Raw genomic sequence first — 13,900 nt, 5'->3', positions numbered from 1 at the left:
TATGATTCATAAGTTTGGTCTTTTTATGGTGTCACACAATTCCTGCATATTCCATTCTTGTGTTTTCTTAAATTTTTCATAATCTTTGCTTGAGTAGTCTAATTCATCCAATTTATCTTCCAGTCTTGTTATTCTGTTTTCCATTTCATTTATCTTATTGGTGAGTTTTTCTCCTGACGTTTCTAATTGGCTTACTGAGTGTTTGATTTCCTTCTTCATTTCAGTCTGAGTATTCTTCAATATTTTTAACTCTTTTCTGAATTCAGGCAGAAGTTTATCCCTATCTTCTTTCAGTTGTTTGATTTCTTTGTGTGTTCTTTAAATTCACCAAATTCTTTTTATCATGTTTGTAATTGTTCTTTTGAATTCCATGTCCTGTGTTATCTCTAGGGGGCTCTCATTGTACTCCTTTAGATGGCTCTTGGTACTTGGTGGGGATATATTATTTGGGTTTTTTATGTTATTATTTTTTCCCTGTGACTTTGACATGTGGATTTCTTTCGTAGTTTCTGATTCTTGTGTGAGACTCAAGTCTTCCTTTGTTGAGTTTAGATCTGCTTCTTTTTGTACTTTATGTGCTTTTGTGGTTTAATTGTTCTGCATGATAAGCTGGTTAGTCTAGGCTTCAGGTTCTCTCTTTTGATTTTATATTGGAGGGGCCAAATTGCTTTTCTCTTGCTGCTCAGGAGTTCCCACAGAGGCCTAAGTCGGTCTTAGGCTTTCTCCTAAGGTCTCGATCCCTCCAGGAAAGATGCTGGCCTCAGAAATTTGGGAGCTGGGCTGGCCTGGGACCAGGGCCCAGGAAAGTCACTGACCCCAGGAAGCTGGGGGCTGCCCAGGGATGCAAAGGGAGGTGGGGAGCGGGAAGAGGCCCCAAGGGCTCCTGGGGACTAGAGGGAGGAATTGAGTTGGTCTGGATGCAGAGGATCAGGATACAGTAGGGAGTCTGGCCAAGAGGTCAGTCCAGAGGTCTGGGGTGCCAAGACAAGAATTGGGCCAGTGCCCAGGCTAGGAGAAAAGATGGGGTGGGGGATCTGTGAGGGTGGATAAGGCTGGGAGAGTCAATACACAGTGGGCTCTGCCAGACTTACCCAGGAAAGATGCTGGCCCCAGGAAAGATGCTGGCCCCAGGAAGCCTGGGGGCTGCTGTGCTGCCCAGGAATACAAAGGGAGGTGGAGATGGGAGCAGGCCCCGAGGGCTCCTGGAGACTAGAGTGATGAATCAGGTTGGTCTGGATGCAAAGGATCAGGAAGCAGTGGGGAGTCTGGGCTGAGAGGTTAGTCCAGAGGTCTGGGGTGCCAAGATAAGAAATGGGCCAGTGCCCAGAATAGGAGGAGAGATGGGGTAGGGGAGCTGGGAGGGTGAATGTGGCCGGAGTAATCAAGGCGCAATGGGTACCACCAAACGTATGTGGGAAAGATGCTGGCCCCAAGAAGCTGGGTGGCTGGCACAACCATTTTTTAAGCTTTTGGTTTTATTATCTTTTGCCTTACTCATATACATTTCTGTTTCTACAGGGAGAGTGTAAAAATAAATGCACATAGATTAAGGTTGCCAAACCTTTTTGGTTAAAACTACAAAATTTTCACTGGATCATTTTCCAAGTAGCTTTGGTGGGCACATACCCTGTGTCTATGTTGTTGGTATGATCAAAGTAGAAGAAAACATTTCTCCAGTAGTAACACTTCAGATAAGGCTAATAGCTTGTGCACTATACACTAGAATCAGGTACATTATGTTAGAACTTTCCATAGAATCACAGGGATCACAGATCTTAGAGTAGGCCTTGATTAAAAAAGTAGTGTATGTCTCTGACCAGGTTTAGTGGCACATACCTTTAATCCCAGCACTGGAGAGGCAGTTGGATCTCTGTGAGTTTGAGGCCAGCCTCATCTACATTGAGACTTTCAGACCATCCAGGTCTACATAGTGAGAACCTGTCTCCAAAAAATAAAAAAAATAATAAAAAAATTAAATAAATGTGCAAGTCTCAAAGAAAGAAAGAAAAGACCTATCTTTTTAGGGTCTTACCAGATAGCCCAGGCTGGCTTGTAGTCACAACCATCTTGTCTCATCTTCCTGACCCTCCTAAATTTAATTGGGCATATAGGCATGTACAACATGCACATTGTATTGAAAAATGAATTTTCTGAAATGTCACTTTTGTTGATTTAAGATTCACAACTTAAATTTAACCAATCTTGTTTCAGACCTTTGCTGTAGGGAGAGTTAAAGGCACTCATGTTCTAACTAAACTTATGGAAGTTATCGAATCAAATTGATATAACTATGAACTGATTTTAGCCCTGCCAAGACGTTTAATGCCCATTTGTGTTTACTTGGAATTACATAGCCAGACCTTTGTCAGTAGTGCTTGCCCTGTTTTCTCTTGTGATTTTTTTTCTTAGTAGCTTTATACTTGCTTCTTTTGAGCCTGTGCACCCTGAAGCCATGTTCTAGTCTCACTGTACTGATTGTGAAGCCACTGTGTGCTATAGCTGCCTCATTTTACAGATGTGTGTGGGCAAAGGCTTAGTCTCCAGCCTTTGCCTGGTGCCTTGCGCACACCAGTTATTGCTACAAATGCCATCACTACTGCTATATTTAAAGGGATTACTTTTTTATTTTGTGATTGACAAACCATGATTGAGAAGTTCATAAGGGAGGGCACTCATTCTGGAAAGTAGGCATGCTGTAATAAAATGGTTAAAATTCCCTATATGATATCTGACTTGACATCCCTTTTGCTCACTTCAGTACTTGAAGTAAGTCATCCTCACTTATTCAGTAAAAATGTATTGAGCATCATGTTCCTCTTATGCCTCTAGGTAGTGAGTGGGGTTGCAGCAGTGAACGAGGTAAGGTTCCTGTCTTCACAGGATTACCTTTTGTTGGAGAGATAGATAATACACAAAATAACTGTCGTGTGTGAGAAATGACCTTTGAGGGGCAGGCTGCAGAAGTTCCGCTTTATAGGTGGAGTATCCAAGAGTGGCACCAGAGAACTGAGATTGGAAACTGAACATGAGAATGAGAAGGAGGTGACTGTGTCTGGAGCTGGGTGTCCCTGCCTTCAGCAGTAAGGCGAGCTGAGGCAGGAAAGAGCTGGATGAGTTAGAGAATGTAGAAACTGAAAGAAGACTAGTTTGACCTAACTGACTAGGTTATGCCATTTGGACTGAGGTGGTGGCAATGGCAGTGGAGACAGGTGAGTCTGTCATAAGTAGTTTGGAAGCAGAAATGGCTTGGTCATTATTAGAAATAAGGGGACAGGTTGGAGTGGGTCACCATTGGCTTTGGTGTTTTACGTGGGGTGATGGTGCCATCAGATGGGATGACGCTTAGAAGAGGGATATGGAGAGATGGCAAGGCCAGAGGGTGCCACTAGCTGCTCAGTCAGAGCTGTCTTGTGCACCATTGGACATACTGCAGGGAGTTCAAGGAGTATGTCCAGCCTAGAGAAACTCTAGGGAGCATGTGCATGGCGTTGGAAGCTTTGGAATTGTATGAGGTCCCCAGGGAGAAGAGGAAAAGCCCAAGCTGCTGACCTGAGAGACCTGGTAGAGAGGTGCAGCAGCCAGGGAAGCAAAACAGTCAGGGGCATGTGATGTGGAAACCTGAGACGAAAGTGTCTTAGGAACGAGTAGTCACTTGGGGAGGAAAGGATTTATTTCATGTTACATCCATGTAACAGTCCATCACTGAGGGAATCAGGGCAGGAACTCAAGCAGAGACCATGGAGGAATGCTGCTTAATAGCTTGCTTCTCTGCCTTGCTTAACTACTTTTCTTATACAGCCCAGGCCCACCTACCCATGGATGGCACTGCCCACAGTGGGCTTGGCCTTCCTACATCAATTAACAATCCAGAAAATGCCCTGGAGGCATATCCAAGGTCCAGTCTGATGGAGGAAATCCTTCATTTTAGGTTCCCTCTTTCCAGATGACTCTTGTTTGTGTCAAGTTAAAAAAAAAAAACAGCATAAGAGGCACAGGGGAAGGGACTGATGACATCTGAAGCCAGGTCAGGAGGAAGGGGAGATGATTGAAACAGCTCATGGGACATTTGGCTCCATGGTTGTAGGGGAATGTGAAGGCAAGGCAGATTCATTGTTTTGTTTCAACAGTAGGAGATGCTGGTGTGTGTGTGTGTGTGTGTGTGTGTGTGTGTGTGTGTGTGTGTGTGTGTATGTATGTGCTGATGAGCCAATAAAAAAAGTAGTTGGGATCCTTGAGATAGACAGGTCTGGGATGTAGAACACTGGAAGACGGGCCAAGGAGGACAGGGACAAGGCTGGGTGTGGGAAGCTGAGAAGGCTGCTTGCACCTCTGTCTCCTCAGGAGGACTTCCATGGGAAGGCTTTGAGATGGGGTGTAGCTGGGGATACAGAAGCTGTCGTGCAGTATGGTCAGGTCAGTTTCTGGGGAGCAAGGTGGGGCTTAGTACTCATTCAAAACCTGTGGTCTTGCCTCAAGTGAAACCAGCTAGACCTACCATAAGATTTTTTTTCCCCAGCATTCAGGACCTTGGGTACAGACTAAGAAATGCCCATTGTGTACACCAAGGTTGAGTGGCTCAGGTGAACAGGGCATGCCAAGAGAGCTGGACTGACTGACTCTAGATGAGTGTACAGGCTGTGAGGACAGATAATGCCTGTGACCAACAAGCCATGGTGGCCATGGACAGCTGGGGCCTTGTGAGCTACAAGAGTCATTGCTGGTAGTCTGTGTGCTGGGTTGCTTGGGGTGGATGTGAGGGGATGAGATGCTTGAAGTCAGAGTTTTGAGGGTAATGTAGTTTGCTGGAGATAGATGGCTTTGAACTGTCACAAGCGTGTAGGGAGGTGAAGAGAGATGGGAAAGGGGGCTGTTGGTAATAAGGTCTTGGAGTTAAGCATGCTGTTTCATCCTTGATGGTGAACTCACTGGGTCATTCTAATAGGAGACACAGAGGTAGAGCAAGGTGAAGATGATGGGAGCAGTCTGCCTAGGCCCAGGAGGCTAGCAGATAGCCAAGTGGAGGCATGGGAGCTTCCAAGGAGGAAGTGAGATGGGAGCAGCAGTGGGCAGAAGGGGATCCTCCATGTCTCAGGGCTAAGGCTGGAAGCCTGGGAGGGGAGTCTTCCACATGGAGTGGGCAGCAGGGGAGACACTGGGTGGAGGGAAGAGTTTGAACATCGGGGGAGGACAGGGAGACACTGTAGATGTGTAGAGAGAGGAATCTGGTCATTGTAGGAGGACAGGGAAGACACTGGGTAGAGGGAGGAGTCTGGCTGTGTGGGAAGGAGAAGAGAGACAGCAGGTAGAGGGAAGAGTCTGATCATAGGGAAGAGAATGACCTTTGAAGTCAGCACTTCTAGATAGCTTTGGGAAGCAGGAGCTGGAGCTTTGAGACAGATAATGGAAGAGCACTGCCTCTGTGGGTCCAGATGGTGACGAGGGCTATCCTGGTGGCAGTGGAGGGAGCTGGAGTAGAGTAGAGTAAAAAGTAAAGGCTTGGTTCAGGTGGGACTTTGATCTATTATGCTGAGTGTGAAGTGACTGTTCCTGGCCTGGTGATGGGGTGGGTTGGGGGAGCATGCTGCAGCTTAGCCTTCATGCAAGTCATTTTGGTTTTGTTTGGTTAGTTGGTTGTTTGGTTTGAAGACAGGTTCTCACTATGTAGCTTTGACTGGACTGGAACTCAGTCTGGCCTCAAACTCAGAGATCCACTTGCCTCTGCCTCCCAAGTATTGGAATTATAGGCATGTGCCACCATGCCCAGCTTTTTTTCTTTTGAGACAGGGTCTTATGTAGCCCAAGCTGGCCTTGCACATGCTGTTTAGCAGAGAATGACCTTAAATTTCTGAACCTCTTGCCTTCACTCACAAGTGCTGAGACTTCAGATGCATGCCAACATACTAGGTTTTATGCAGTCCTGGGAGTCAAACCCAGGGCTATGTGCATGCTAGGTAAGTGGTTGTGGTCGCCAGCTGTGGCTGCTCTTCTCCGGCTATGGCCACTCTCCTGCTCTCTTAGTTCCTCTGATCAGTCATCCGGTCCAGACCCCAGGGCTGGTGGGTGAGGAGTCTGCACCGCCAGCTTCGCCGCATTCAGACGCAGGAGACCAGATTCAGTGACACAGATCTGCTTTATTGCAGGAAGGCACAAGCTTATATAGGGATAGTGGTCCAATCACAGCACAGCAAGTAGGATACCTCATTAGCATAACAGGTTTAGCATTCTATCACAGTACAGCAAGTAGGATACCTTATTAGCACAACAGGTTTAGCATCCTATCACAGTACAGCAAGTAGGATACCTTGATTCCAAGGGTGTTGATTAGGGAGTGGTGAGCTCTAGGCATCGGTCTCATGATCTACCAATGGGAGCAAAATGTCACAAGGCGTTCCTCGTTGCCTCAGGCCTGCTGTATGGCTGTTAATAAGACTTTCACCCTAGGCTCAAGCTTGTCTCCCACAAGTGGTATTCACTGAGCTACAGCCCCTGACTATGTTTTCCTGTTTTCTTAATGACTAACCTCAGAATGGTCTAGTGGCAGATCATAAAATAATTAGATCTAAGAGTTCATAAGCAAAGTTTTTACATTTAGAGGCAAGTTCTGTTCTTGATATACAGCATTTGTATTTACTAATACTGTATGCTTTAAGATTTGAGTCCAAAATACAGTATGTGCTCAGAGTATTTTGGAATCTGTTGGTCACAAGGCTTTGATTTTTGTATCTAAAAAAGTAATGAAACGTCATCTTTCTTCACCCTAAATGGTCCATAAAATTCACCACTGTGGTCTCTCCAAATATTCTGAAAGTAACTTTAGAAATATCCCAACTAGTTCTTTTGCCTTGAGCAGTATCCCGTGGCTCTGTCTGACTGCATTTGTTACCTTATCAAATTGATGTCCTGTTGTAATTTGGAAGTCAGTTATGCATATTTGGTGGCTCCTGTGGTGGTTTAAATAAATATCCCCCATAGGCTCCAAATATTTGAACACTTTGTCCCCAGTTGATGTCACTGTTTGTGGAGGACTAGAAGGTGCCTTGTGAGAGGAAGCATGTCACTGGGAATGGGCTTTGAGATAGCTTGTCTACTTCCAGTCTGTCTCTCTCTGCTTCCTGTACATGCTTGAAGATGTGAGTTGAGTGCTTAGGTTTCTGCTCCCGCTGCCTCCCATCATACCTCCCCACCAGGATGGATTCTTAGTCCTCTGAAACTTAAGCCCAAAAAACTCTAACTTCTATAAGTTGCCTTAGTCATGGTGTTTTATCATAACAATAGAAAACATAACTAATACTGCTCCCAAATTGTGAATGAGTAAATGCTAAAACCTAGGAGTAATGATCTGATGAATGTCATATTTACTTATTTATTTATTTAATATTTTACTATTTTTATTTTATGTGTACTAGTGTATTACCTTCATGTATGTAAGTGCACCTGTGTCGTGCAATGCCGGAGGAGGTTAGAAGAGGGCGTCAGATTCCCCTGGAACTGGAGTTATGGATGGTTGTTAGCTGGATGTGGGCTCTGGGACTTGAACCTCGGTCTTCTACAAGAGCAGCCAGTGCATCTCTCTAGCCCTGAATGTCATATTTATACAGTGGGACATATTTTGTAATCTTACACTGTAAATGTTTCTTTCTAGTAGGACGGTCTATGTCAGTTCTTCTTGGCCATTCTGGACAGGGAGAAGACAGTTATATTATCACGAGGATACAATTTGAATATTCCTCATATTTTTGTAAGCATACTTTTTACCCTTCAGAGATAAACCTAGTGGTAAGGATTTAATAATTTTTATGGAAAAAGTCCTTAACATTTAACGCTTGGATGGCATTTCCCCCCAGATACGCAGCGGCTGCACACATGCTGAGTGACATTTCAACTGCAGTAGCCAGTGGGAACTGGGAAGAAGCTAAGGCGCTTTCTCAAAGTGCAAAACAGGACTGGAACAAACTGAAAAGCCACCCTTCACTGAAGTGAGTTTTTGTTTGTTTTCTTTTAGTCTTTTCCATTGTTGGAGATGGAACCCATGGCCATCTCAGGCAAGTTCTCTACCACTCGACCACACTCCTAGGGAAAATTTTTATTTTTAGGTACCTGCTATATTAGTTATTTTTCTTTTTGCTATGACAAAATTCCCGACAAAAGCAATTTAAGAGTTTATTTTGACTCATAGTTCTAGGTACAGTCTATCGTGATAGGGAAGTCTTGTTGGCATGAGCTTAAGGCAGCTGGTCACATTGCACCCAAATTCAGGAAGGAGAGATTGATGAATACTGTTGCTCAGCTCACCTTTTCCTTTTTATTCGGTCCAGAACCCCCATCCCCCATTGACTGGTACTGTCCACAGTTTGGATGGGTCTTCCCATTTCAACCTAATCCAGAAACTCCCTCAAAGATATGTCCAGAGGTGTCTATGATTCTAGATGATTCCAGATTTTGCCAAGTTGACAATATTAACCATCACACCCACTAAAATTTACTTGTTGACCAAGTTCTTCTAATCACTTCAGCTAATTTTATTTGTGAAGAACATATTCTTTTTACTGATCAAACCAGTGGTAGGATTGGAATTTTCTATTCACTTTGCAGGGAGTGTTCTGCAGGAAGTAGAAGGAAGTTTCTGAAAGCTGAGAGTGAATTTTGTTTGACTCAAATACCCCCCTACACACTGGCATTCAGATGCACTCACTCAGCTTTCAACCTGCTGTCTTCTCTGGGCTCTGGGAGCTGAATTTCACAGGAAGGGAAGCTCTGAAATACACAAGACAGGGGTGGACACATTCCATTTGTGTTCTTCAAATGGAAGCTCAAGTGTGTGTGTCATTCTGGAAAAGACTGCTCAAGTGAATATTCACTTTAAAAGTTCCAGATGCACAGCATATGATCTTTTATTATTCTGTTTAATGAACATGAAACATCTTCAGTATTTTTTTCACCTTCGTTGTTATGTAGGGTTGAGAAAAATTAAGATCACCCAGTGTCTCGCAGAAAAACACATGTATACACATTTTATAATGAAGTAATATTGACTTAAAAATTATAGCTAGGGGCTGGAGAGATGACTCAGCAGTTGAGAGCACTGGCTGCTCTTGCAGAGGACCTGTGTTTGGTTCTCAGCATCCACATGGCAGCTGACAACTGGCCATAACTCCAGTTCTAAAGGCTCCAGTGCCCTCTTCTGGCCCCTGTGGGTATTGCATCCACAGGTGCACTTACACACATGCCAGTAGAACACTCATAAAATAAAAATAAATAAAATTTTTAAAAAATTATAGCCAGGAAGTTAGATTGGTAGAGAGAAGAGATAGATAAATTTCTTCTGTAGAAGGCCAGGTAGTTGACATTCAAGGCTTTGAAGGTTGTGTGGGCTCTGGCAGCAACTTCATTCTGTGCTGTGATGGGAAAGCAGCCACAGGCAGGATATGAATGAGCAAGTGTGAGTGTGTTACAGTCAAAGATCTGAAAATGCTGAGATTTGAGTTCTATGCAATGTTTATGTGCCAGAAGGTATTTTTTTCCTTTTGATATACTTTAATTATTTTAAAATGTTAAGAACCAGGCATGGGATGGGGAAAGGTTGGTTCCCGTGTTCCAAATTGCAGTTAGATAAGAGTAGTAAGATCTGGTGTGCTATTGCACAGTATAGTGACTATAGGTAGCTATAGACAGCAGCTTCCCTCATAAAGCTAGAGGAAAGGATTTGAATGGTTTCTGTCATAAAGAAGTGCTAAAAAGAGGTTGGGGATATAGCTTAATTTGTAGAATAGTTGCCCAGCCCAAAGCTCTTAGTCTGATCCATAGCACTGTATAAAAGTGTTTTGGTATATGCCTATAATTCCAACACTCAGGAAGCAGAGGCAGGAGATCAGAGCTTCAAAGTCATCCTTAGCTATATAGTAAGTTCAAGGCCAATCTGAGCTACATGAAGCCCCATCTAAAAAAAAAAAAAAGAAAAAAAAAAGCAAAGACAGAGAGGACTGGGTAGATGGCTTAGTTGGTAGAGTGCTTGCTGCATAAGTATGAGGAACTGAATTCAATTCCCAGCACTCATGTAAAAAAACTAGGCATGACAGCGTATACCTGTACAGCTAGTTCTGGGGAGACAGAGGCAGGCGGATCCCTAGGACTTGCTGATCAGCCTCTGTAGCCAAATCAGCAAGCTTCCTTCAGGTTCAGTGAGACACCCTGTCCAAAAAAATAAGGAAGGTTACATTTAGACTCAAAGATTACTGCTACTCTCGACCTTGGCCAGAGAAGCTTCTTTCTGCAGTGGACAGTAATTAATGGAGACTCATGACTGGTCAAAGTGTTGAGAATAAGTGTTCAGTCCTAAAGGAGACATTTGTATCACTCCCCTTTGTCCACAATGTTCAGGGAACATCATGGAAGAGAGGGCAGAAATAATGAAAAGAGCCAGAGGATGGGAAGAGTGCTGTGAAACGTTGTCTTCTGGACATGGCCATTACACTCAAACTCACAGCAGCCATGGTTACCTGAACAAGATCAAGCCAGCTGGCATTCCAGCATGGATGGGGGAGGGACTTGTAAGGCCCCACCCCTAGCTGAGGAGCCACTGGCTGTTAATGGCTGCTGGGGGAGGGGAGTCTTTTTCTTCAGTGGTGTAGCCATTGGTAAGTTGCCCTGCTGCTGAAAATGACCCCACACCTATGCTCATGTAAGCAGCCTGAATTAAACTCAGCCAGTCATTAAAACAATAAGAGACATAATGGTAGAGGGGACCTAATGGGGAAAAGAAGGGGTCCAGAGGGAATGGGAAGGGGACAAGAGAGGGTAATGGGGGGTATGATTAAAATAAATTATATACATGTATAGAATAGTCAACAAATAAAAATATTAAAACAAAGTGGCGAATAACTGAGGAAGAAACCCAGTGTCAAACTCTGACCTCTATGTGTGCACGCGCACACACACACACACACACACACACACACACACACACGCCCCGGATATGAAAACAAAAAAAGAAGTGATGAAAGTTTAAGAAGGTAGGGGCTGGAGAGATGGCTCAGCAGTTAAGAACACTGGTTGTTCTTGCAGAAGACCCGGGTTCGAATCCCAGCACCCACATGGCAGCTAACAACTGTCCGTAACTCCAGTCCCAGGGGATCCGACAGCCTCTTCTGACCTCCGTGGGCGTTGCATGACACGGATGCACTTACCTACATGCAGTCAATACATACATACATACACATAAAATAAAAATAATAAATAATTTTTTTAATTATAAAAAAAGAAAGTTTAGGAAGGTAGTTTGACTTGATTACACAGTGTAGGCATGTATTAGAATATCATGTGGTATATCTACAATTTTGGTGTTTTTGTGTATAATTTACAAAATAGATTTAAGTTTAAAAGTTATATCAATATATACGGAAAAACAAATAATAAAATGTACTTTAAAATAATTTTTTTAAAAATAGAGTGTAAACCACTCTTCATTTGTGGGTCTTAGTTGGTCTTCAGGTTGGCCCTGGACTTTCCTGTGGACAGGGCTGAATGCTGACCTCAGCGTACAGTTTACTGGTTGTTCTCATGTCATTTCACCAGCAGAGTGTCCTAGACAGGAATTCAGCCTGCTTTGTCACTTCTTGTAATTCTGTAACACAAAGCCAACTTCTTGAACCTCTGGTATACATTTTCATTTCAGATACCATGAGGATTTGCCGCTCTTTCTGCGCTGTTTTACTGTTGGATGGATTTATACAAGGATTTTGTCTCGAGCCGTTGAAGTATTGGAGAGACTGCACCTGTATGAGGTTAGAGCATCAGTCTCATAGGGCTCTGATGAGCATGGCAGTGAAGACTTCCTGGGCCCTTAGCATTTCCCACCTGTTAGATCAGCACACATAAGATGACAAAGGCACATTCAATGTAGGCACCCTGCTGTCCTGGGTTGGTAGTGAGCAGATAGCTGAAGACTGGCAGCTGTTTTGCTTGCTTGTGACTTGATTAGTCTGTGTGCTGGGAAGGCCCTTAGGAGCCCAGACGGGTCTCTGCAGCCTGACCTGGGTCTCTTTCAGAGATTGGTGCAAGACTTGGTAGGTCCCACTGGATTTTGCAGGTAGAAAGCTCACATCTCCTTCTGTTTCCCCATCAGCTGTCATGGTTCATCTGGAGGTAGGTTACAATCACAAATGAACAATTTGATCACATACTTAGACTAAGCATTAAGAAGTTGTCAGAGTTCCCTTTAATTGTGTATGGTATTTGTATATTGACAAATGATGTTTTAGAAAGCAGATATGCCAAGCTAGGTCTTGAACCTAGGGTGCTTAACTACCAGGAAGACCCATGGGCATGATGTGTGACGTGTGTATATATAAATATGTGTGTGTGTGTGTGTGTGACTGAGGTTTTTAAAGTTACATTGCTTAAAGGTGTGTGTGTGTGTGTGTGTGTGTGTGTGTTTGTGAGAGAGAGGGAGAGACAGACAGACAGACAGACACTGAGGTTTTTAATTTTTTATTTATTTTAATTTTTTATATATGTATATTTTTTTACTTTTTAGAAGAACCATTTCATTATAGCTTTAACATACTCAACAACAGTTTCCAGAGCAAAGATATATCTCTTTCAAAAGTGGCTATAAAATTTTTAGGTTCACTATCAAATCAATACAGTTATATAATATTGAACTCAGCACAAACACTGCAAGACACAAAATCGAATGAGTCTCCTACCTTTAAAAAAGATCTCCATTTCATTTCAAAATATACTATTTCCTACAGAAAGACACATTATTTTTGCTAATAACACTGTGATGTTGGCGCATGCGTCTCTAATCTGTATGTATCTGATTATTACTAGTCATAACTGTTGTACTCTGATCCTTGGCACCTGTGTGTCTATAAAGTCATCGGTCACTGGTAATGTTTATCACCTATACTAATTAACATGAAGTAAGTTTTTATGCTTCCTCCTCAAATATAATTCATTTTTTAAAATTTGATTTTGTGTGTGTGTATGTGTATATCACATAGAACATACCAAAGTATCTTATTCATCTATACACCTGCTTCTCAGATGGCACCCTCCCATAGACACCCCCCCACACTAGAGCCCTTATACTCTGTCATCCCTGCTACTGTCCGTTGTGTTGTCGGCACCCCCAGCCGTTCCCCATTACTTATCCATCCAGTGTATCTAGTCAGCCTCTCTGGAGGTCTTTGTTTTAGGAAGGTCAGCTCTTCCTCATCTAGCAGTGATCAGCTGTCAGTATTCCTTTATATAAGATTGGGGTCTCCTGTTCATTTTACCAGTTCTATACTGGGTTACTATCTGGAGTCCCTTGGGCCACCCTGGCCAACAACTCAAAAGAAGGTATCTCCTGTCTGGCATTGTTTCTTGTTATGTAGCCTTTAATTAGCTATAATGTAGCTGTATACATGGACTCTTAAAAATTATATTGGCCCCTTTACTCTTTGGTTATACTTTCCTTTTGGGTGTTTAAGGCCATACAGTTGGCCCAGATAAACCAATTTATTTTTACTCTTAAGGCCGTTTGAGGATCTGTTCCTCAGGGGTCACATGGGCTTGGGAGGAGCCCCTGCCTCCATTCTTTTACCAGTTCCACTTATGTGAACATAAGTCAGAGGTCCTGCTCAACCATGGCTGGCTTGGAAGCATGGAGGAAATGTTTCCTCTGTGTTGACCCTCCTCTTTGTAGACTAGACACTGGTTCAAATCCATCTGGGTGGGGTCTCCTTGGCCTCCTTGATCAAGAGGACAGGTGACCCACCACAATTACAGGACATTTTGAGAGATGCTCATAGTCCCCTGGAACTAGTCGACCTAGGAGGGCAAGGAACAAAAACTGTCCTTTATGTCCCTCTGACCAAATTAGTATAGGCCTCAAAGTATGTCTGTTACAAACATC

The 13,900-nt window shown here is 43.4% G+C and overlaps 1 protein-coding gene across 3 annotated transcripts in view; it reads left to right on the top strand.

Annotated features, from left to right (window-relative positions):
• The window catches only part of Fan1 (FANCD2 and FANCI associated nuclease 1), a 64,216-nt gene that overhangs the window by 13,704 nt on the left and 36,612 nt on the right, over positions 1 to 13,900 (top strand). For all 3 annotated transcript variants that reach the window (XM_029554803.1, XM_008850612.2, XM_029554804.1), the window contains 2 exons: positions 7,845 to 7,976; positions 11,672 to 11,780. In XM_029554803.1, the coding sequence (XP_029410663.1) occupies positions 7,845 to 7,976; positions 11,672 to 11,780 (241 nt within the window). The remainder of the gene's footprint in view (positions 1 to 7,844; positions 7,977 to 11,671; positions 11,781 to 13,900) is intronic.

This window comes from Nannospalax galili, unplaced genomic scaffold (genome assembly GCF_000622305.1).
Source record: "Nannospalax galili isolate Female #2095 unplaced genomic scaffold, S.galili_v1.0 scaffold685, whole genome shotgun sequence".
In the NCBI taxonomy this organism is placed as follows: domain Eukaryota; kingdom Metazoa; phylum Chordata; class Mammalia; order Rodentia; family Spalacidae; genus Nannospalax; species Nannospalax galili.
The sequence above is the reverse complement of the archived record's forward strand: the minus strand, read 5'-3'. Positions and strand labels throughout refer to the sequence as shown.